Here is a 25,139-nt window from a genome sequence, read left to right as displayed (position 1 = left end):
CAATTTGATACAGTTATTAAATGAAAACACATATCTAAGGAGTTGGAACATTTACGCATCCAGAATCAATTAGCTGAATTGAATGCATCATGTTCATTTACTTTCCTGTAAAACTAATTCAGTAGATTGAATAACTTTGGGATTGACTTTGGTTGTATATTAAGACAACTTTTTGCTATAAATAATAATCTTACTCAATTGTATAATACTGTACAATATGCTTTATTGCCTGCTTGGAAATAATGAGAATAACACTGCAGCAGCATACAGCATTATAACATAGTGAAAAGGAAAACTGTGTTTCAATCACAAAACTAAACAGACAGGCAATAAACAGTACGCAATATAAAATGATCATCTGTCAAATTATGCAACTTTTATATAATTAGTGGCTTTAAACTCTTAATTATCAGTAGTAAAATTTCTGAATTCAATTTCTACAGAGCATATTAGTAAGAAATATATAAGGGACTCTGCTCAAAGCAATACAAAGGAGCTATATACACAGGCACCTTCTGTAACAAGAACTAATTCTCATGTAATAGGGATCTCCTAACATCACCAAGAATTTTGCTTCATGTTTTTGAAATTATACATCACTGGCATTACTCTTTCAGGAACCTATAGCAGTCTCCTAGTTACCACAAGTATGTTTAAATGAATAGCTTAGAACCACAGTGCCTTGCAAGACTTAGCAACGACTTTCAGCCATACTATTAACCCTTTCAATTAATATTATGAACTGTGGTACTCCATTAAACGGTGCAGTTAAATGCTACGTCATCTACTTTGTTGCCTGCAACAAGAGTAAAAAAAAAGGCAAATAGTTCAGTATACTGAGGATCAACACCATCATCATAACTGCTCTGTGCATTTCTAATGTGTACCAAGCCTACAAGCAATTTTAAATGCCATCGTCTTAGGAACCACAGTTAGCCCCCTTCAAACATTGTGATTTTGTACTTGGATCAAATTACAGATGACAGTGGCGGTTAGCTGTTTTTCTTTTAAACATCAATGTATCTTGGTGCTTCAGAACTGATGGGAGGATTACTAGCCATTGAATGTCCTGCTCTTTGGGAGTCTACTGACAGAGACACAACATCCAAAGTGCCTGTTAAGTAAGCTTATAGAGGAGGAACCAGCACTGAGCAGAGTGGTCAGGCTCAGACTGTGATCTTTGGGTCTGTATGAGTAATATTATTAAAGGAAATATCATGTTTTTAATGACCTTAGATGTTTTTATAAATGAAGGTATATATAAAGTGCCTTCAATGAATTTGATCAGTCCCTTCATGAGTTTTCAAACTGTAAATGGATTATTTGCCAACAAAACACTACCATAATGGCTCTATTGGTTTCATGATTGCAGTGACACATCCGAAACTCTGAACTTACATTTTACCAGTATAAACGATTTAAAGTATCTGGATCACCAAAGGCCTCCAAACACTGAAGGGAAGAATTGTTGATTGTGATCTGTCTATCTCAAAAAATTATGGCCTTTTCCTAATGCAGTGTTAATATCAAAATTATTGGTTCATTCAGTGACAGTGACCTAGCTTCCTCAAAGCTCACCAATGCATTCTTTCCACCTCTCAGGAGAAGGAATAGAAATTCAAATCAAACTAACAGTTAAAAGAGAGTGGTCCAAATATTTCCAGGAACTTCTAAAAACCAGATGGTTGGCATTTCATTTGAAAGAATATTATAATAGCACTATTTAAACAAGCCCTCCAAACTAATTTTTAATTGGAATCAAAATTACTATGTGATCATTTTTGAAAGAGAATGAACAATTAAACTAAATTAAAGTTTTCTTGTGCTCCATAATTGATTTATTTCATCAACTCAAGGATAAAATGGACACTTTCTGTCTTTCAACAAGTGCCTTGAATGTGTAAAATTGAAACTGCAGACAATGCAATTCTGTGTGTGCAGTCTGCTCTTAATTTAGTTATTTATTTCAAATGGTCTGATATTAATTTTCTCAAGCATTAAACAAACATTGCTGTTAATAGCCTTGTTTAATTTAACCATTAGAAATTTTAATTTGAAGTTCAAAAACAATTGACAATTATTAGAAGTATGCCCAAACATTTCCCTGTTGGTCTGGAATGAGTGCGCAAGGTGTTGATCTTCATTTTAACTGTTTTAACTAAACCCTAATGGTTCGAATAGTGACAGAAATTAATGCTGGTCTTCAAAGTTAGTAAATATCATTCAGACTGTCTATGTATTTATAAATTTGCTTTTTATTCTAATGAAATATAATTCCTTTAATACTTTTTTGTGAATCAGAAAACATCCCTGCATTTTTGGTATTAAAATTAAAATGAACTGTACATTATTACATCATTCTACCCCTTTCCAAAAAAAAAATTAAATATTTCAGCCTACTTGGTGAGCCATCATTTACAAATATACTACTGAAATCATTTTAATTGGCCAAAAACAAATATTTATAAATTATTAAATTGCATCATACATTTGGTCAATAGATTAGGTGCATTACAGCTTCCCGCCTCCCTTTTTAGGCCACACTCCATGCTTTTAATGGTACATTACACAATGTTTTATCATTGTATTCCTCTTGTTATTTGGAATTTCTACTGGACTAATTATTGTGGCCAAGGCTTCAACCTGACCAAATGGGTGTAATATAAAAGATGTTAGTTTGTCGACACAACTAGGTCAGTAGACTTATTTTCCTTTCAATATATATATATTTTAAAAAGTAAACATTTTCTTCATTCAACTTCAAACAATGTGTAAGAAATACTACTACAAATGAACCCTTTGGCTACATTGTTACTGCAGCAATTATAACTAAGACATAACAATATTAAAAAGTTTAAATTTTGTAAAGCTGTCTTTGTTTTCAATTCCAATTTAAGAAAAACTTAAGTAATTTTAAGGCCAGAGAACTGTCTTCTAGACACTGCACATTTTCAGTTTCTTAAGCTATGCCTTACAATAGAAGGTAAAAAAGAAATTACATTATATTATCTGTTAAAGTTCTAATATTTAAAATAAACATCTACAATAAAGATGTGCATGTTATATCTGAATTACGAAATTCCATCTAGAAAGCATATTTTCACATCTACAATGAAATTAGATCAATATCCCAGGATTTCTTGTCTGAATGATTATTAGTTACTTGACAATAATAATCTGCTGCCATCTCCATTCTAATTCAGAGTAATCTTTAACAATAAATCTATTAATGCTCAGTTTAACAAATTATTATTCATTTTTACAGCACAGGCTTTGAAACATTGAGTGACTTATCAACTTGGTCTTCAACAAATTTAAATGAGCTAAATGTTTGCAATCAAAATTAGTCTTTTTTGTCTCTGTATGCAGGTAATAGAGTTATGCCTTTAAGACTGTTCGATTGCTTTCTACCTTTTCTACAGGAGAATGAACTCCAAATATACATACAATCCTACCCTTAACTCTCTTTCATTGTACTCACAATAGAAAAAGTGATTGGTTATTGCATTTCTTAATACCAAAAGCTATTTAAAATATGCTACCATAAATTATGCATGTGATGCTTTGTAAATAAAACACTTAAATCAAGGATTAGATAAACCTTCTGTACATATCAGACTGAAATTGCCTGGACTATTCCCATGCAGATTAATGGAAATTCTTAGGTTGCTAAAACTAAAAGTGTAACTTGTAATACCATGTAGATTGGCAGATCATTACATCATTTTAGTTACACAAACAATTCCAGCAGGAGGAACAAATTAGAAGCCTTACATAACTATTATTGCAACTCACTTAAAAGAAATATAATCATAGGATGTTTTCTATGTAGAAATAATCTCTGAACTGATTTAATAACTAACTTTCAATGATTCAGCATTTTTAAAAATGATCAAAATAAAATTTGGTAATATGTAATCCCAATGTATAAATGTTCTATGAATTTTTCCAATAGTTATATCAAGTATCAAATCTTCAACAAACCAAACTCCCCAAGATATATGTTTGTTTAAAGATGGTAATGAAGTTGAATGCATATCAGGGTTAATTGCCTGGTTGTTAAATTTCTACTGTGGGCCTTCCTACATTCACTCCCACAGAACGTATTTTTACAGGGTATCCATCAAACAACTTCTAAGGTTCTGGCATTGGAGCAGAAGCCTGGAGAGATTTCTGGCACAGACCCAAGTTTCACACGATGTGTCCATTCAAATATGCACAGTGGGCAAAATTTAAGTGTGCTAATGCTTCAGGAAAGGAAAGATTGAGCCACAAAGAAAAATTCAGCAATATCCATCCTACTGTCCACTTCTGCACAATGGTGGCAAGAACAGTACATTCACTCTGTAATAGCTCCTGCTATTTCCACTGCTTCTCCCATAACAATTTACTGTAGTGAAAACAGAAGCAGTATTATACAGATATGATTCATCAATTCTCCCTGTTATTTGCTTTGCTCAATCCATGAATAGTAAAGCTCTTTGTAAGCAAATGGGTACACTTCCAGAATAGGCACCAGGACAGCTGATAGGCATTCAATTACCTGGTTTAGGAACTCACACTTCTCTACATTGGTGATCAAATTTTGCAGTCTTTTCACATGCTAAAAAAGTGATATCAAGTGCAATAAGCTATACTTCAAAATAGTCACACTCTCTTTCTATAATTCAAAGGAGGAGCTCACTATTAAACTCCATACCCACCTATCAATGTCATGGAAACGTCACTTAACAGTAAAACAAACAAAATTAATGCAAAAATACAATGAATTGTATTCTACTTGGTCAGGCATAAAAAGTAGACATTTTTATCATTATACTCAACTTTTGTGAAAAAGCATTGTAACATTTAAATACAGTTACTTTTGTGTACTTCTCCATTTTTAAATATTAGCTAGACTTTGGGCAGAAGCTGGTTTCTACAACAAGGAAAAGACGATATTTCTAATGACAAGCGAAGGATGACAATTTCACAAAACTTTAACAAGATGTTATTTACAGCTAGAGTGAAAAGAGAAACAAAATATTGTATAAAGCTGCATACAATTGTATAAAGGATCATGTTACCAGGATGGAGTGTTCCAGCTACTTTATGCCTAATCATGGCCTGTACTCCGTGGCTGGAAAAATAAATGGCAAATTTCAAATTGCGCGCAAAGAAAAATCGGGATGTTTGTTTTACAGTTTCATATATTGTTGGTTGAGAAAAGTGCATCTATCTTCTGTGTCAGCAGTTAAGACCGAAGCCCAGAATACAGTAATACAGCCTTAGCTTTCTAAAATATATGTGGCTAGTTTGGTATTGCAATTCAATCAACAATTCTGATACATTAATTTCCCTGTTGATGATGTGCCAGTTCCAAAACTCATCCTAGGGATTGTGTCTTTGCAGCCAAAAATTCACTTTGGTAAAGGATTTGATGGATGATATTTGCAGATCCAGGTGAACCAGTTTCATATATCTGGGCAATGTTTAGAACTTACTAATCATTTTTATGATCTTCCCAATGTATTCAAAGTTGAAATATGAACCATAAACTAACACAACATTTAAGTGGATCCTGCAGTTGGTTGTACATTTCAAATAAGAAAACAATACATGCTCTAGTAGCTGAAGTTTCTTTGAACAGTGCAGTATATATTTATTTCCCTTATCTGAGTCATACAAGTAGATGTATTCAGGTTTCTGTGCTTTGCATTCTGTAGAGAATCAAATCCCCTCCCGATTCCTCCACCAGCTCCTATAACCACAGCTACTATTTTCCCCACGCATCCCCAGCCTCTCTTCTTCACTATGATTTCACTGCAGAACTAACATGGTGAGCTTACTTCTGGTTTCATTTGCCGCCCACATACTATTACGTTCAGTGGCACATGCTGTTGGAAGACATCATTGGTCATATATTTGGTACAAGTCCTCAGCAATAGTTTTATTTGTTCCTCATTGCTAGCAGATTATACCTGGGGTAAAGATACAATGTAGAACTGTCAGTATAATTAACAAAAACAGCACAAGAGTGCAAATTTAAATAAAAACAGAATCATGATGGCTTGTACCATTTAAGGCGTTACTGAAAGCTTTTTATATCACTTTTAGAAGTCCTGAGAATGACCAACATTACCACAAATCTTCTTTGAGGCAAACACTTTAGATCTTCAAAGCACCTGTCTAGTTCACAAGGCCAAATCAAGTTCCTTTACTGAGTTTGAAAAAGCACATTAACCTGACAATCAAGATTACTTTTGAATTTATAATAATGAATCTATTATTAAAGTAACTGTTAAGTGTATCTTATTTTAGAACTCTGAAGTAATGGCACATACTCTGAAATAATGGCTCTTTGCTATTCTGTCACTCGTCTGATTCACTAATTCTACTCATCAATCTAAAATATAAATCTTGAAAGTTTAAATTTTAACTTTGCAAATGTAAATTGTAGGGCATATGATCATTTTGTCAAAAGATGTATAAAATTAGTACAAAGGCTCAATGAGCCCAGTTAACATCTCTGTTATAAGTGTCACGCCAAATTTAAGATTAATTCAGACCTAGTCCAGAAAAAAGTGTTTAATCAGTAGGAATGCTTTGGAAAAATTTGTTTCATTTTAACTGTACTATTTCATTGCAAATTCCAATAAAAATTTACTAAAATAACCAAGTTTCATTGCTGTGAACAGCATGTACCATTCCATTCTGTGGTGCTTATTAAATATTAAATGATCCTTGCGAATGTCCTGAAAATAAGACTACTGCTTGCACAGTATTAATCTATTTTCAGGATTACTGGTATCAAGATGTTGAACTAACAACCATAAAATACAACATAGCTTATAATTACATCTGTATTACTGTGACTTCACTGAACTGCATAAGAACTGTGTTTGAGACTGTAGAATAATATCCTTAAAATTTGAACAACTACTTTGAAATGTTCTTTGTAATTCCCAGTTGTTTTCCCATTCTGGTAACATGATCTTCAACTATAATAGGATAAAATATTTTGCATTTAAACAAAGTAGTACAAAACATCAGTAATTCTAGCTGTTGGTCTGACAGAAGATGTTGATTTCTTTGTGCTGATATACTTCTGCAACCTGAAACAAAACCTGAATTTCTCTTCAGTAATTTGCTGAATTAGTAACCCTACAACCATCATAATAATCATTCACTGTAAAAAACACAGCAGTGCAACAGTTGGGACCTAAAAAGCTTACAGGATTTATGCCACTATTAGTGCCTAATTGCTTAAAAAAATAAGCAAATTATTTTACATATCTTGACAGTATATAGGAAAACAGTCATGTCCAGTAAACTGGCCCAGTGCAGGGTCAGTGAGGTTTAGCAATATAAAGCGAAAACAATAGGTATGAAGTCATAATGGAAAAAAAACTCAAGCAAAAACAGTGTGTAAAAAAAAAATGTACCATCTGTTCAGAGGCAGATTCGCTTTTAAACTCAACTACAGAGTAAGAGATACTTTCAACTAAGTAGATGCTGTTGAAATAAAATTTCTTAATGTAATGAGCAAAATGTTAAGTATTTTTAATAATATATTTTCTTCCCACCATCATTTCAGTGATCAGGTAGAAGTTCATGATTACAGTTTTTGTAAAACTTAAATCATAATGTGCTTCTTTTTTAAAAATAGGGAAAATAAAGAGAACTTGACGATATCTAGTCACTAGCACAGTGCATCAGTGTTACTTGAGAAAAGCTAAAATTTGCAGCAAATCTGAGTAGCTCACACTCTAATCGCACAGCGTCCAACTGCAAGAGTTGCCAGTAGATTTCATGGCCTTTTGTTCTGTGTAACAGCGATTCTTTTATATAACCAAGTTGTCTTCAGATTGGGTGCAACAGCTGAGGAAACTGGATTAGCCCCATTCGTTTATATTCTGAGTTTATGGGACATTATTCAGACTGTGCCTCCCTGTCCAGCCATGGAAAGGTGAGGTTCCCACAATGCAGTCAATATCAGGCCTTATGCATTCATCCCTCTGCGTTGCAGGTTTTGTTGGGATACAAATCAATCACAGATTATTGGTCTGCACAGGAGATAAGTACTGCCGTTTGCGCCATTTCCTTGGGCTGTCCATCGTGGTTCAGAGAAACTGAATGTTGGCCTCTGCAGATGAAAGATAAACTGAGAATCAGCACAACAGAAATAAATATTGATGGAGTGTTTTAATTAGTAGCATTCTAAGGCCAGATTTCCTTGGGACTCAATTTATTGCAATTTGATGAGCTTTCTGCATCTGGATCTATGTGTACATATGCAACGGTAGGTGTGTGAGTGAAGCTTTGATTAAACTATTAAGCTGATACCCCAATCTTGGGCCCTTGGTTCTTGGATTGCCTACTCTGGTCTCCTACAGGATCCCACTAACCAGAGAATCTCAAAGAGCCCTATTGGAAGGTGAAAGGCTGAACAGTAAATATTAAGTATGGACCCATTACTATGGAGGAAATATCATGTACCCATTGGATCAAACACTCCCAACTAGTACGAGTCTGTCAGAGGTGTTAGGTTAAGCAAATAACCAACAAAATTATCCTAAATGTAGACCTAAAAAATTACTGTGAAAAGCATTAATGGGCTGGATTGCGTGGGGAAATGCTACAAATCCAAACTTCTTGATATTTCTTCGACGGGCTCCAATATTGACTTCCATATAGAGTCCAGAGGCTGAGTGGAAAGCTACAGGAATTTCACGCCACTTGAGTAAGTTCTTATACACTGATATCTTCCCCACTGAAATAAACAATGAGTAGCTGCAAAGAATTAAGGATTTTTATTCACTTTATCATTATATGCATCTTAACTTTTAAAACTGTAACATATTAAATATGCTAACAGCTTGTCTACAGGGAAAACCTTCGCAAGCTTTCTTGCTGCTGCGTTAGAAGTGGCTCCCACGGAATGGCATTTATGGCTCAGGAGCTTTGCTATACTGTAATGTCTCAGATTCATTTCGCAAATTCTCAAATTTGCTTTGTTAGTCGATATTAATTTGAGTGCCTCACTGGCAACATCTTAATCTGGGTCATTATCACATTTTCATAAAATGATTGTAAAATAATTTATTTAATGATTCTGGTGTGTGCTCTCTCACCCATTTATTGAAATCGTCTTCATCTGCTGAGCAGTTCTCTTTGTCACTCTGTAGTTTCTCTATTATTATACAGGAACTGATACCTAGTTTACTTCTCACCTGTGTGCATTTTCCATTGCCGCAACCTCTGCCAAGGCAGCTAAACTGAAGAATGCTGGGATAGCTGATGTAGTTTGCACTTCTGGTGAAATACTGCAAGCCTGTTCATTTTCTGAGCTACCATAGTTGACTCCACTAGTCAAAGCATCTGTCTTTACTGGCTGCTTTTTCTTCTCCTGTTTACATAACATCTTCTCCTTTGTTAGGTCTGCAGAAATTGAAAAGCAATTTTAAGATATGTTACGTACTTTTCCTTTTCAACATTACAAGTGAATTATTTTCCACAACGGATTAAGCCTCTGCCAATTGTGCTGTGGTGTTAATGATGTTAGCAGATACATGTACACAGACTGGATGATTAGATCTGTCCATTACCTTTCCCTGGAGCTACATGCTTACTCCTCATTAATGCTTATGCATGAGAGATCAGAGACTCACTGTGATATGAACTGTTTAACATCCAAAAGATCCAACAGAATTGTTCATATTTATTAGCCAGAAGAATCTATATTTAAGGTGAAATTACACTCCCATTTTCTGCTGCTGTTTCCATGGATTCCAGGAAACTTTGCATAGGGAGTTCATCAGTGCACTTTATATAGTTTATCACATTGTACAGGGTTACAGTGATCATATTGAACTGTAATATTGAGAACATGGCCAGGTTTACTGATAAACTGCTTCACAATGTTCTCCAAGGAACAGTTGTCCCATTTACAACTCGAGACACACTACATAAATAACTCCCTCTCATTGGAACAGTTCAAGTTAGCTTGTACTCAATGATAAACTTGGTTTCTTTGCCACTAACTAAAATCTGCCATAATGTACTCACCCCCTGCAGGTGACAATCGTCCATCAGCTGTTCGGATTAGGTGTGTTATTTTTGTTTTTCTGGCCTTGCGCTTTTGGCTGCCAACGAGTGGTTCTTGTGTGACCATTAGTAGACTGCTTGAAATTGATGGTGCATGATCTTCTTTCTCTGCATGTTCCTCAGAGTTTGTATCTTGTGGGAATATGGCTGAAGTAGAAGAAACAACTATGCTAAATTACAAACATCACAGCTGTAAACCTGAACTTGAATCAAGGCTTCTTCAGTAGTTTATTCAGAGACAATGTACACATATATTTAATGCCAAGTTATATCTTAATGGTTAGATCTCCCTTATTGATTTTTGTGTGGACTTCAAACAAATGGTCCACCTAAGCAGCAATTTTTACTTAGTGTCTCCATCTGAAGAAGCTATTGGATCTAAAAGGAAACCTAATTACATGTAGTAACATTACAGAGAACAGCAGAATGTTCATCTTTATTTGAAATGAACACTTCAATAGAATCTAAATATACATGTATATAATTATTATCTGACATAGTTAAATTGTATTGTTAATCATAGTTGTATCAGAGCAAGTTCAAAATTCAATTCCAAAATCATTGTACAGAGGTCTACTCTGTTTTAAGTTTCTCTTCCTAAGTAAGATTTCATGCTACTTAGCATTACTGGCAACACAAAGCAGTGTGACTTTTAAGAACTAATAGTAAAACAAACGCCTTGAAACAATTTCATAGCAGTAATTCATGTTAATGGATACTCCGCTGGAAGAAAGCACAATCTGTCTCAGAAATATTGTAATTAATGACCCCTGTAATATGCAGAGGTTACCAGAAATGATTATCATGGGTGTGATTACTATTTAACAGATTACAATGTCACAATATAACCTAACAGTTTCACACAGGCAGTTAAATCTGTATATGTTTTAATGTGTGGAAATGCCACTGGATTTGTTTTGTTCACATTTCTGTCTATGCACTGTCACCTGAATAAATGGACTTACAACTCTTACGCTGAACCTGGATGACACAATAAATCTGAAAGGATCAAGAGGTGCAAGCATCCTGACACTTACCTTGACACCCACACCCTATGAGAAAATGTATACAGCAATGTTAACCCCTTTTAGTACCTTTATCAGTTAAATGAAGTGTGTCCTTTTGGTGTTTAAACTTGCTGACTATTTTCTGAGGTGCAGATGATCCTAAAAAATATAAATAAAAATATAAAAAAAAGAAAATGCTGGCCTTCACCAAACTGATTTGTGATACATGGTAAATCCATAATCTATTCCAATTTATGGAAAGTCAAGATATAGGTAACCTTTAAGCTCCTTACATTAGCCTTTGTCACTTGCACTACGAGGATAATACAGCACAATATCTCTGTATATGCTGTGTTGATGACAGCATTATTAGTGTGGCTACGTATGAAATCATACAAATTTTGTCACTTTTGAATAGAGTGTTATTATTAAAGATCACATCTATTATTATTGTATGAAAATAAGCTCTGTCCATTCTAAGATCAGTTGATAGAAGGTGGTCCATGGCTACTTGTGTGAAATATAAATGTTTAAATAGCAGCTATTGTACGTATTGTAATCTCCTTTCTGCCTCGTACCTACCTATTTATTGTCAAGCTACTTTGCCTTATCGATAACTCTGACTCTTAGATCCCATCGCTGAAGTACGTAACTCCACACTTGACCACTTACCCTCGTACTAAATCTCTGCCTGTACTGAATGCCTCACCCCTGGATCTGAGCAATACATTTCCAAACACAAAATATGCAATATACATTTACAAAAAAAGTTTATAGAGGGGCATCATGAGTGTAAGCTTTTTAGTACACTGATCTAACATTCATCTACAGCACACATTTCTGGGTGTATTAACATTTCTAAGCTTACACATTTAACAATATGGCAACCCCAGGAACAGAAGTGGAAGATGACAACACAGCTCCTCAAGCCTGCTTCATTATAAAACACAATGAATTGTGCTTCTCACTCTCCGAATCCCCAAAACTCCACCCATCTGAACCTACAACACAGTGTGACCAACCACAGCTATCTAAGGTGTAAGGTAGAGTTCAAAAGACCTTGCAGAAAGAAAAGTCTCTATTTCACTCCCAGCTTGATCTTTCCTCCGTCCAAAGGCAAGATCTCTAGTTCGAGGTTTCCAGCTCAATCTCCCTCAGGCAAGTTGAGCAGAGGAACAGTGGTGAAAAACATTGATAAGGAGTGGGACACAATCAACAATGGGAGGAGAAGAGAGACAGCAAGGAGTAGGAGTAGAGGGAATACAAGGTGCACAATTACAAAGCACAGATCTAAAGTACAGCTAAGATCAGAAGCACCAGATGAGATCATCAAAAGGTGAGGCAGAAACTGCATAAGTAATGACAAAGTAGCATTCGATCCAGCGCAAAGGGTTAGCAGAATCTGAGAGAATTACGCAAGCACTAAGATAAAGTAAGTTCTACTTTAAAGAACACCGTTTGATTAATCTAGGTCAACCAAGAATTGTGTGGGCAGTGTTGGGCAATGCTCATGTCCGGGCTCACGGTTACCAGTTGATTGTACAGCAAAGTCAATACTGGCAAGAGCTAGTTCTTTTGAGAAGTACACTCAGAACCATGACCACAGTGCCATGCATGGATCTGCTGCATAGTACTGGGTAGAAGATGATCAACAAAAGCTGTGGGGGATGAGTGGAAAGGAGAATCAATTCTCTTCCACAGATAGCATCCAGAAATGGACTGTTGCGTCCCTGATGCCCGAGACAAAGCCGAGCCTGCAAACATAAATCTCAAACAACAGGAATTCTGCAGATGCTGGAAATTCAAGCAACACACATCAAAGTTGCTGGTGAACGCAGCGGGCCAGGCAGCATCTCTAGGAAGAGGTACATTCGACGTTTCAGGCCGAGACCCTTCATCAGGACTAACTGAAGGAAGAGTTAGTAAGAGATTTGAAAGTGGGAGGGGGAGGGGGAGATCCAAAATGATAGGAGAAGACAGGAGGGGGAGGGATGGAGCCAAGAGCTGGACAGGTGATTGGCAAAGGGGATATGAGAAGATCATGGGACAGGAGGCCCAGGGAGAAATACAAGGGGTGGGGGGGACCCAGAGGATGGGCAAGGGGTATAGTCAGAGGGACAGAGGGAGAAAAAGGAGAGTGAGAGAAATAATGTGTGTATAAAAATAAATAACGGATGGGGTACAAGGGGGAGGTGGGGCATTAACGGAAGTTAGAGAAGTCAATGTTCATGCCATCAGGTTGGAAGCTACCCAGACGGAATATAAGGTGTTGTTCCTCCAACCTGAGTGCGGCTTCATCTTTACGGTAGAGGAGGCCGTGGATAGACATGTCAGAATGGGAATGGGATGTGGAATTAAAATGTGTGGCCACTGGGAGATTCTGCTTTCTCTGGCGGACAGAGCGTAGGTGTTCAGCAAAGCGGTCTCCCAGTCTGCGTCGGGTCTCGCCAATATATAGAAGGCTACATCGGGAGCACCGGACGCAGTATATCACCCCAGCCGACTCACAGGTGAAGTGTCGCCTCACCTGGAAGGACTGTCTGGGGCCCTGAATGGTGGTGAGGGAGGATGTGTAAGGGCATGTGTAGCACTTGTTCCGCTTACAAGGATAAGTGCCAGGAGGGAGATCAGTGGGGAGGGATGGGGGGGGAACGAATGGACAAGGGAGTCGCGTAGGGAGCGATCCCTGCGGAAAGTGGGGGGGAGGGGAAAGATGTGTTTAGTGATGGGATCCCGTTGGAGGTGGCAGAAGTTACGGAGAATAATATGTTGGACCTGGAGGCTGGTGGAGTGGTAGGTGAGGACCAGGGGAACCCTATTCCTAGTGGGGTGGCGGGAGGATGGAGTGAGAGCAGATGTGCGTGAAATGGGGGAGATGCGTTTGAGAGCAGAGTTGATGGTGGAGGAAGGGAAGCCCCTTTCTTTAAAAAAGGAGAACATCTCCCTCGTCCTGGAATGAAAAGCCTCATCTTGACAGCAGATGCGGTGGAGACGGAGGAATTGCGAGAAGGGGATGGCGTTTTTGCAAGAGACAGGGTGAGAAGAGGAATAGTCCAGATAGCTGTGAGAGTCAGTAGGCTTATAGTAGACATCAGTGGATAAGCTGTCTCCAGAGATAGAGACAGAAAGATCTAGAAAGGGGAGGGAGGTGTCGGAAATGGACCAGGTAAACTTGAGGGCAGGGTGAAAGTTGGAGGCAAAGTTAATAAAGTCAACGAGCTCAGCATGCATGCAGGAAGCAGCGCCAATGCAGTCATCGATGTAGCGAAGGAAAAGTGGGAGACAGATACCAGAATAGGTACGGAACATAGATTGTTCCACAAACCCAACAAAAGGGCAGGCATAGCTAGGACCCATACGGGTGCCCATAGCTACACCTTTAGTTTGGAGGAAGTGGGAGGAGCCAAAGGAGAAATTATTAAGAGTAAGGACTAATTCCGCTAGACGGAGCAGAGTGGTGGTAGAGGGGAACTGATTAGGTCTGGAATCCAAAAAGAAGCGGAGAGCTTTGAGACCTTCCTGATGGGGGATGGAAGTATATAGGGACTGGACATCCATGGTGAAAATAAAGCGGTGGGGGCCAGGGAACTTAAAATCATCGAAAAGTTTAAGAGCATGAGAAGTGTCACGAACATAGGTAGGAAGGGATTGAATAAGGGGGGATAAAACCGTGTCGAGGTATGCAGAAACGAGTTCAGTGGGGCAGGAGCAAGCTGAGACAAATAGGTCTGCCAGGACAGGCAGGTTTGTGGATCTTGGGTAGGAGGTAGAAACGGGAAGTGCGAGGTGTGGGAACTATAAGGTTGGTAGCAGTGGATGGGAGATCCCCTGAGCGGATAAAGTCGGTGATGGTGTGGGAGACAATGGCCTGGTGCTCCTTAGTGGGGTCACGATCGAGGGGTAAATAAAAGGAAGTATCCGCAAGTTGTCGCTGTGCCTCGGCAAGGTAGAGGTCAGTACGCCAGACTACAACAGCAACCCCCTTATCGGCGGGTTTAATAGTAAGGTTAGGATTAGTGCGGAGGGAGTGGAGAGCAGAGCGTTCGCAAGGAGTGAAGTTGGAACGGGAACAAGATGCGGTGAAGTCGAGACGGTTGATGTCCCATCGGCAGATAGCGATAAAGAGATCCAGAGCAGGCAGAAGACCACAGCAGGGTGTCCATGAAGAAGAGGAGGGTTGAAGACGGGAGAAGGGGTCATTGGTGGGGGTGGAAGAGTCCTTGCCGAAGAAGTAGGCTCGGAGACGGAGACGGCGGAAGAAAAGTTCCGCATCATGGTGAACACAGAACGCGCTGTGTGGGCGAAGGGGGACAAAGGTGAGGCCTTTACTGAGGACAGAGCGTTCTGCCTCTGACAGTTGAAGGTCGGAGGGGATGGTAAAGACCCGGCACGGATGAGAGCTGGTATCAGAGGGGGGAGGGGGAGGCTGGGGGTGTCAGTGGAGAGGGGAGGGTTGGGGTGAGAGGAAGATGGAGCCTCTGAGTACCCAGGAGCTGACGATGGGATCTGAAAGAGACGGGATTGCAGAGTATTGGTGGGGGAAGGGGAGATGGGAGTCACAATAGCAGCACATAAAGACCCGGCCTGGAGCCCAAGGCTGGAGTCGCAGTTGGTGGTTGTGCTAGCGCTTTGAATGTGTCCATGGTCGTTGCTGGAGTCTGGGTTTTGAATATGCCCTGAGGTGTTGGAGCCGGCGAGATCAATGGCAGAGGCAATCTGAAGTTCATGCCTGCTAGCTTCAGGACCAGCAGGCTCTGGGGTCCGCAGATGTAGGATCTTGCGATCTTTGCCTAACATGACAAAGTCAAAAAAATGGCGATTGCAGGCATGGATCCGACGGAGGATGAAATAACGGGTAGGACCATTACAGATGGCAAAGAAAGTGTCCCGAAGGTGTGGAAGGGTCTGGGATAGGGACACCAAATACCTCCTCATGGCGGAGAGGGTCGCCTTCAGAGCATGACGGGAGAAGCGACGAGAGGCAGAGTCAATAAAATGATAAAACATCAATAAAACATAAATCTCACTTCATTCAATTTAACACTCTCACCTCTTGTAAAAGGGAAAGAGATGAAAGCTCACATTGAGGAGCAGTTTATCTATCACAGTGAGGTTTGTGGCCAACCTTGCTGTGGCAGAAATGATAGCACTGACTAGCCCTGTTGGTAGTGGCATTATAGATTTCAAGTGAACACTCACAATGCGCTGGAGGAACTCAGCAGGTCAGTCAGCATCAGTTGAAAAGATTAGGTGACGTTTCGGGCCGAAACCCTTTGACAGGACTGAAGGAAGAACTTTGGGGAGGGTTTGAAGAATGCTGGTAGTTGGAAAAAAACAATAATTTTAAAGACAAAGGGGTGGGGGACAATGCGAAGTAGTAGAAGGAGGTGGAACTATGAGGGTGGTGATGTAAAATAGGGATAGAGGAAGGGAGGGGGAGGGAATTACCAGAAGTTGGAGAATTCTATGTTCATACCAAGGGGCTGGAGACTACCTAGACGGTATATGAGGTGTTGCTTCACAAAACTCACCTAATATCACAATCAAGATATAAACTAGTAACTGGTTTGATGTTGTGGTGTTCACCGAGCTTCGCAATTAGTTATTGGTCCCTCAAAACTACCAATCTGAAATACGCATGCTTAATAATCTACCCCTCATACCACTAACCTTTTCTGAACCCAGCAATAGCTAAAACTTAGTTCTGTAAATTCTCATATGCTGTGAGTTCTCTTAGTTTCATTATTTGCAGTGCATAATTTTTTTTTATTTTACGTATTTAAGATATAGCATGGAATTGGCCCTTCTGGCCCTTCGAGCCACGCTGCCTGGTAGCCCTCTATTTAACCGTAGCCTAATCATGGGACAATTTACAATGAGATAATAATTATTTGGGTCCTTCTTTTTCTTTTGGGGCATTAATGTAAAGTAACTGAATATGTCCATTTAAAATAAAGTACAAAATCAAAATAATGCAGATACTGCAAATTTGAAATAAAAACAATTAATGTAAATACTTGTCACGCAGGAAGCACTTGTGGAATAAGAGACAGAATTATGTTTCAGTTTGGTAGCTATCCATGAAAGATCTTCACCTTAAAAGGTTAATTATGCTTCTTTCCCCAATGTGACCGTCTGATCTGCTAATTGTTTCCCAGGGGTTCCTGCAAAGTATACAGGTACCTGAAGTGGCAATTACTATTACTGAAATCTAAAGACAATGAACACTTAAATCACAGCCAATGTTTGGCATTTCTACTTCTGTTCATGATTTAAATATCCCTGAATATTTCATTCTTTCTGGTCCCACCTTTATCACACTTCAGTTGCTCAGTAGATCCACTCCTATTCTTCTTCTTTTTCCTTGTCATTGTTGAGTTCTTGCGGTCAAAGGTTACTGGACTGTATTGAGGAAGGCTGTTGAATTTCTTTTCAAATTCCTGCTCTAGATTCCCTAAGCTGGAATGAAAGAAACAGAACCCTTAAATCCTTGTTATAATCACAATGTTGGTCAAGTCATCAAACTTCAGTAGATTCCCCTTTAGTGAAGTTTCTTCAACTGAGATAACATTGTTTCAGATAACAATGAAGTTTTGTTGGATTCTTGATGAATATGTGGACTATTTATGTTACTCAATGCATGATCTATAATGCAGTTCAATGGTAACGTGCCCCCTCATCCCGACCACTGCTTCGTCATGGTTGATTCGTTAACAAAACTGATCAGCAAAAAAAAAAGGGTGCTTTCACCAGGTTTCTGTTTGCTAAATTACATATTCTAATCACAGTTTACAGATAGTGAGTTATTAAAACTATTAATAACAACATCCAAAATATTAAAGAAATAAGTTTAAAGATGATTTTGGCAATAGTAAAACATAGTAAACCATTGCAAGGTTTTTTTCTAACCCTAAGCCAAGCTCTGATAACAAAAATAAATTATAGTAGACACATTTTGACATATTCCATACGGCACCTGACAAAAGAAAGTACTATTTGCTAAAAGCTGCATGTTAATCTTGTAGAGAAGTATCACCTAATAAGAGATACAAGTATCAGCTAGAAGCATACAAACAGATTGCTGGGGCCACAATATCATTTCTTTCAAGACTCACTGAAAATCAAGTTGTAGCAATGCTCACCTCAGAACATTTCTTAGAAATTATGTACGAATAATTGGTAGGCATAAAAATCCATTTGCTGAATGAGTGAACTGCAGGTTAAATTTCTAATAGCAGTGAAGAAGAAAACGGATTTCTTACCCAAGGGCTGATTCATCTTTTTGTTTCAATTTCTTCAACTTTTTGGTTCCACTGCTTCCAACATTTGAAAATGTCCAGTCTTCCTCCTTCCAACATCCTTCATGATCAGACGATCCCCCTTTCCCTGAAGCTTTCTTGCCTGTAAGTATAAGCATATATTCAGTGAACAGATGCAAATTACAGCCACATCCATAACACTAACTGATAGCAACCCATTTCCCAAGTTAATCTGGTTCCTTAAGAACACCAGTGCTTACGTTCCGTGATAGATCTAGCTCAAGGCTAACATGCAAGGCTTCTTTCTGTGACCGACAGCTGAAGTACAAGGAATACGAGGTTAGAAATTCCAACTTATAAATTGGTTTGGTGTTCCACTAGCAATATGGTGTATTCAATGGAAAACACTACATCTACTCTTTTGTATTTCTGATCTAAATAAGATCTGCAGTGCTCCTTAGAGCAGAAGTTCCGCCGTTATACAGCTGATGGTAATTGCCTGTAACTGCAGTTTCCAAGCCAGCACAGATCAAAACATGATGGACAAAATGTACCCTTATACAAATGAAATTTGTTTTTTTTATCTCCCAGTTACATAAGGTGAACATTAAAGCTAGTAAATTCACTTCCTGCCTGATGAAGACAATATACTTAAGAAGGCACACTGTATACTACTAACTCTCCGAACATCAGCAATTTCCAATGTGATATTCAACCAGACTGGAATCTGACTAAACCTTATTCAGCATTTGCATACACAAGGGTGCTGATCAGTGAATAGTTATCACAAAAGACAGAGCTGCCTGTACATTTTTTTGTTCTCCACTTTCTAGTTACTGAAGGCGGATGTAATTCCTCTGTCGAGTGCCCTTGTTGAAACTAACATTTCCTTGGATGATGCATTTCAACAATAACATCATCACTTCTGAATCTTGAACAGATTCCAGGACAGAGCCTAATACACAGCACAGCTTATAAGGGCTCTGTGGAAAATCGATACAATATTTCTCACAGGGCAACCATTACTACGGAATTATTTGCAATGCTGCCATCTAGAGACAACAAACTTCAATTGTTTGGAATTTCCCTGTGCTCTAAATTAGTTATCAAAGATGTGAATGGAAGTTATTTCACTTCAGTCATTCTAACAAATTAAATTGTAATTTATATAGCTGTTTGAAAAATCATATCAGGATCTAAATAATTATGAAAACAGTGGATTTTTGTCACGTTGAACTCAACAAAGAGGGAAAGAAACAGCTTCTCAGTTGGGCTGGGGTGAGAGCTGTGGGTTGGAAAGCAGAGATGGGGTGATGAAACAAGAACGTAGGATTGAGGAGAACCCCAAGGCATTCTATGCATATGTGAACAACAGAAGGATGACAAGAATGAAGGTGGGGCCGCTAAAGGATAAAGAAGGCAACAGGTACCTGGAAGTGGAGGAGGTTGGGGAGGTCCTAAATGAATACTTTACTTCAGTATTCACAAGTGAAAAGGACCTTGATCAGGGTGCGGTCGAAACAGAACAGGCCTGTGTGCTGGACAATGTGGAGATTAAGGAAGAACCGTTGGATCTTCTTAAAAACATCAAGATTGATAAGTCCCCAGGGCAGGATATGATATACCCCAGGTTGCTGTGGGAAGTGAGAGAAGAGATTGCTGGAGCAGTAGCTATGATCTTTGAATCCCCTTTGGCTGCAGGGGAGGTGCCGGAGGATTGGAAAATGGCAAATGTTTAAAAAAGGTAATAGGGAGAATCCTGGGAACTATAGACCAGTGAATCTTACGTCAGTGGTCTGCAAATTATTGGAAAGGATTCTTAAGAATAGGATCTACAAGCATATGGAGAAGTACAATCTACTCAAGGATAGTCAACATGGCTTTGTGAAGGGAAGGTCGTGCCTCACGAGCCTAATTGAGTTTTTTTTTGAAGAGGTAACAAAAGAAATTGATGAAGGTAGGGCAGTAGATGTGGTCTACATGGATTTTAGCAAGGCATTTGACAAGGTCCCCCACGAGAGACTCATCGAGGAGGTTATGAGGCATGGGATCAGTGGCTGTTTGGATAAAAAATTGGCTTACAGGAAGAAAGCAGAGGGTAGTAGTGGAAGGAAAGTATCCTGCCTAGAGGTCGGAGACTAGTGGAGTGTTGCAAGGATCTGTCCAGGGACACCTGTTCTTTGTTATTTTTACAAATGACCTGGATGAAGAGGCAGAAGGATGGGTGAGTAAGTTTGCAGATGACACCAAGATTGGAGGATTTGCAGATGACACCAAGATTGGAGGAGTTGCAGATGGAGCTGTAGGTTGTTGAAGCTTACAAGAGGATATAGACAGGATGCAGAGTTGGGCAGAAAAGTGGCAGATGGAGTTCAATCCGGATAAGTGTGAGGTGATGCATTTTGGAAGGACAAACCAGAAGGCTGAGTACAGGGTTAATGGTCAGCTACTTAAGAGTGTGGATGAACAGAAGGACCTTGGGGTTCAAATCCATACATCCCTCAAGGTCGCTGCACAGGTTGATAGGATAGTTAAGGAGGCCTATGGGATGCTAGGCTTTATTAATAGGGGGGTTGAGTTCAAGAGTATAGAGGTCATGTTGCAATTCTACAAATCTCCGGTGAGACCACACTTAACAGTATTGTGTTCAGTTCTGGTCACCTCATTATAGGAAGGATGTGGAAGCTATGGAGAGGGTGCAGAGGAGATTTATCAGGACGTTGCCTGGATTGGAAAACAAGTCTTAAGAGGCAAGGTGAGCAGAGCTGGGACTTTTCTCTTTGGAGTGTAGAAGGATGAGAGGAGACTTGACAGAGGTCTGCAAGATTATGAGAGGCATAGATAAGGTGGATAGCCAGTACCTGTTTCCCAGGGCACAAATAGCTAACACCAGAGGGCATATGTACAAAGTTAAGGGAGGGAAGTTTAGGGGAGACATCAGGGGTAAGTTTTTTTTTTTTGTTTTGTTTTTACACAGAGGGTTGTGGGTGCCTGGAATGACTTGCCAGGGATGGTGGTGGAGGCTAAAACATTAGGGGTATTCCTAAAACATTAGGGGTATTCCTAATTAGGGATAGTAATCCACCCACCTCCCCACTAGGGATAGGTTTCCCCTTGTCCTCACCTACCACCCCATCAGCCTCCGGGTCCAACATATAATTCTCCGTAACGTCTGCCATCTCTAATGGGATCCCACCACCAAGCACAACTTTCCCTCCCCCCCTTTCTGCTTTCCACAGGGATCGCTCCCTATGCGACTCCCTTGTCCATTTGTTCCCCCCCCCCATCCCTTCCCACCGATCTCCCTCCGGGCACTTATCCTTGTAAGCGGAACAAGTGCTACACATGCCCTTACACGTCCTCCCTCACCACCATTCAGGGCCCCAGACAGTCCTTCCAGGTGAGGCGACACATCACCTGTGAGTCAGCTGGGATGATATACTGCGTCCGGTGCTCCCGGTGCAGCCTTCTATATATTGGTGAGACCCGACGCAGACTGGGAGACCGTTTCGCTGAACACCTACGCTCTGTCCGCCAGAGAAAGCAGGATCTCCCAGTGGCCACACATTTTATTTCCATGTCCCATGTCCCATTCTGATATGTCCACCCACGGCCTTCTCTACTGTCAAGATGAAGCCACCCTCAGGTTGGAGGAACAATACCTTATATTCCGTCTGGGTAGCCTCCAACCTGATGGCATGAACTCTAATCTCTGTTAATACCCCTCCTCTCCTTCTTACCCCATCCTTTATTTATTTATTTGTTTGTTTTCCCTGTTTTCCTCTCTCTGTCCTTCTCACAATAACTCCTTGCCTGCTCTCCATCTGCCTCTGGTGCTCCCCTCCCCCTTTCTTTCTCCCTAGGCCTCCCATCCCATGATCCTCTCCCTTCTCCAGCCTGGTATCCCTTTTGCCAATCAACTTTCCAGCTCTTAGCTCTATCCCATCTTCTCCTGTCATTTCAGATCTCCCCCTCCCACTTTCAAATCTCTTACTATCTCTTCTTTCAGTTAGTCCTGACTAAGGGTCTCGGCCTGAAACATTGACTGTAGCTCTTCCTATGGATGCTGTCTGGCCTGCTGCGTTCCACCAGTATTTTGTGTGTGGGATGTTTAAGAGCCTCTTGGACAGGCACATAGATGAAAGAAAAATAGAAGGTTACAGGGTAGTGTGGGTTTAGTACGTTTTTTTTTAAGGAATATATGGGTCAGCACAACATCGAGGGCCGAAGGGCCCGTACTGTGCTGTAGTATTCTAGTGTCCAGTGTCTACTGTCTAATTCTAGATTCTAAATCAATATATAGAGGTACCAACTACAGCGGATGCAATATTGGATCTCCTGTTAGGAAACGAGTTAGGACAAGTGATGGAAGTGTGTGTAGGGGAGCACTTTGGTTCCAGTGATCACAACACCATAGTTTCAACTTGATCATGGACAAGGATAGATCTGATCCTAGGGTCGAGGTTCTGAATTGGAAGAAGACCAAATTTGAAGAAATGAGAAAGGATCTAAAAAGCGTGGATTGGGACAGGTTGTTCTCTGGCAAGGATGTGATCGATAGGTGGGAAGCCTTCAAAGGAGAAATTTTGAGAGTGCAGAGCTTGTATGTTCCTGTCAGAATTATAGGCAAAGTGAATAGGAATAAGGAACCTTGGTTCTTAAGGGATATTGCAACTCTGATAAAGAAGAAGAGAGAGTTGTATGACATGTATAGGAAACGGAGTAAATAAGGTGCATGAGGAGTATAAAAAGTGCAAGAAAATACTTAAGAAATAAATCAGGAGGGCTAAAAGACATGAGGTTGCCTTGGCAGTCAAAGTGAAGGATAATCCAAAGAGTTTTTACAGGTATATAAGAGTAAAAGGATTGTAAGGGATAAAATTGGTCCTCTTGAAGATCACAGTGGTTGGGTATGTGCGGAACCAAAAGAAATGGGGGAGATCTTAAATGGCTTTTTTGCATCTGTATTTACTAAGGAAACTGGCATGAGGTCTATGGAATTAAGGGAACCAAGTTGTGAGATCATGGAAACTGTACAGATTGAAAAGGAGGAGGTGCTTGCTATCTTGAGGCAAATTAAGTGGATAAATCCCCAGGACCTGACAGGGTATTCCCTCGGACCTTGAAGGAGACTAGCGTTGAAATTGCAGGGGCCCTGGCAGATATATTTAAAAAGAAGCAACACACATCAAAGTTGCTGCTGAACGCAGCAGGCCAGGCAGCATCTCTAGGAAGAGGTTCAGTCGAAGTTTCGAGCCGAGACCCTTCGTCATTTAAAATGTCAGTGTCTATGGGTGAGGTGCCGGAGGATTAGAGAGTGGCTCATGTTGTTCCGTTGTTTGAAAAAGGGCCGAAAAGTGATCCGGGAAATTATAGGCTGGTAAATTTGACGTCGGTAGGGGGTAGGTTATTGGAGGGAGTACTAAGAGACAGAATCTATAAGCATTTGGATAGACAGGGACTTATTAGGGAGAGTCAACATGGCTTGTGCGTGGTAGGTCATGTTTGACCAATCTATTAGAGTTTTTCGAGGAGGTTACCAGGAAAGTGGATGAAGGGAAGGCAGTGGATGTTGTCTACATGGACTTCAGTAAGACTTTTGACAAGGTCCCGCATGGGAGGTTAGTTAGGAAAATTCAGTCGCTAGGTATACATGGAGAGGTGGTAAATTGGATTAGACATTGGCTCAATGGAAGAAGCCAAAGAGTGGTAGTAGAGAATTGCTTCTCTGAGTGGAGGCCTGTGACTAGTGGTGTGCCACAAGGATCATTGCTGGGTCCATTGTTATTTGTCATCTATATCAATGATCTGGATGATAATGTGGTAAACTGGATCAGCAAATTTGCTGATGATACCAAGATTGGAGGTGTAGTGGACAGTGAGGAAGGTTTTCAGAGCCTGCAGAGGGACTTGGACCAGCTGGAAAAATGGGCTGAAAAATGGCAGATGGAGTTTAATACAGACAAGTGTGAGGTATTGCACTTTGGAAGGACAAACCAAGGTAGAACATACAGGGTAAATGGTAAGGCACTGAGGAGAACAGTAGAACAGAGGGATCTGGGAATACAGATACAAAATTCCCTAAAAGTAGCGTCACAGGTAGATAGGGTTGTAAAGACAGCTTTTGGTACAATGGCCTTTATTAATCAAAGTATTGAGTATAAGAGCTGGAATGTTATGATGAGGTTGTATAAGGCATTGGTGAGGCCGAATCTGGAGTATTGTGTTCAGTTTTGGTCACCAAATTACAGGAGGGATATAAATAAGGTTGAAAGAGTGCAGAGAAGGTTTACAAGGATGTTGCCGGGACTTGAGAAACTCAGTTACAGAGAAAGGTTGAATAGGTTAGGATCTTATTCCTTGGGGCGTAGAAGAATGAGGGGAGATTTGATAGAGGTATATAAAATTATGATGGGTATAGATAGAGTGAATGCAAGCAGGCTTTTTCCACTGAGGCTAGGGGAGAAAAAAAAACTAGAGGACATGGGTTAAGGGTGGGGGGGGTAAAGTTTAAAGGGAACATTGGGGGGGGCTTCTTCACACACAGAGTGGTGGGAGTATGGAATGAGCTGCCAGACGAGGTGGTAAATGCGGGTTCTTTTTTAACATTTAAAATTAAATTGGACAGATACATGGATGGGAGATATATGGAGGGATATGGCCCGTGTGCAGGTCAGTGGGACTAGGCAGAAAATAGTTCGGCACAGCCAAGAAGGGCCAAAAGGCCTGTTTCTGTGCTGCAATTTTTCTATGGTTTCTAGACCGAGCTGAGAGGATAAAAAAAAGA

At 39.9% G+C, this 25,139-nt stretch overlaps 1 protein-coding gene across 6 annotated transcripts in view; it reads right to left on the bottom strand.

The window, feature by feature from the left end:
• Window positions 1-206: 206 nt before the first annotated feature.
• The window catches only part of bbx (BBX high mobility group box domain containing), a 163,067-nt gene continuing 138,134 nt past the window's right edge, over window positions 207-25,139 (bottom strand). For 5 of the 6 annotated variants that reach the window (XM_072260233.1, XM_072260231.1, XM_072260235.1 and 2 more), the window contains 6 exons: window positions 18,356-18,494; window positions 17,404-17,552; window positions 11,181-11,252; window positions 10,048-10,233; window positions 9,213-9,420; window positions 207-8,125 (listed from right to left, as the gene is read on the bottom strand). In XM_072260233.1, coding sequence (XP_072116334.1) covers window positions 8,038-8,125; window positions 9,213-9,420; window positions 10,048-10,233; window positions 11,181-11,252; window positions 17,404-17,552; window positions 18,356-18,494 — 842 coding nt within the window. In that variant the 3' untranslated portion in view covers window positions 207-8,037. The remainder of the gene's footprint in view (window positions 8,126-9,212; window positions 9,421-10,047; window positions 10,234-11,180; window positions 11,253-17,403; window positions 17,553-18,355; window positions 18,495-25,139) is intronic. The other variant, XM_072260237.1, reaches the window with a different exon arrangement.

The sequence above is a fragment of the Mobula birostris genome, chromosome 6 (genome assembly GCF_030028105.1).
Source record: "Mobula birostris isolate sMobBir1 chromosome 6, sMobBir1.hap1, whole genome shotgun sequence".
Classification (NCBI taxonomy): domain Eukaryota; kingdom Metazoa; phylum Chordata; class Chondrichthyes; order Myliobatiformes; family Myliobatidae; genus Mobula; species Mobula birostris.
Note: the sequence above shows the minus strand (reverse complement) of the source record. Positions and strands in the feature narration are given on the sequence as shown.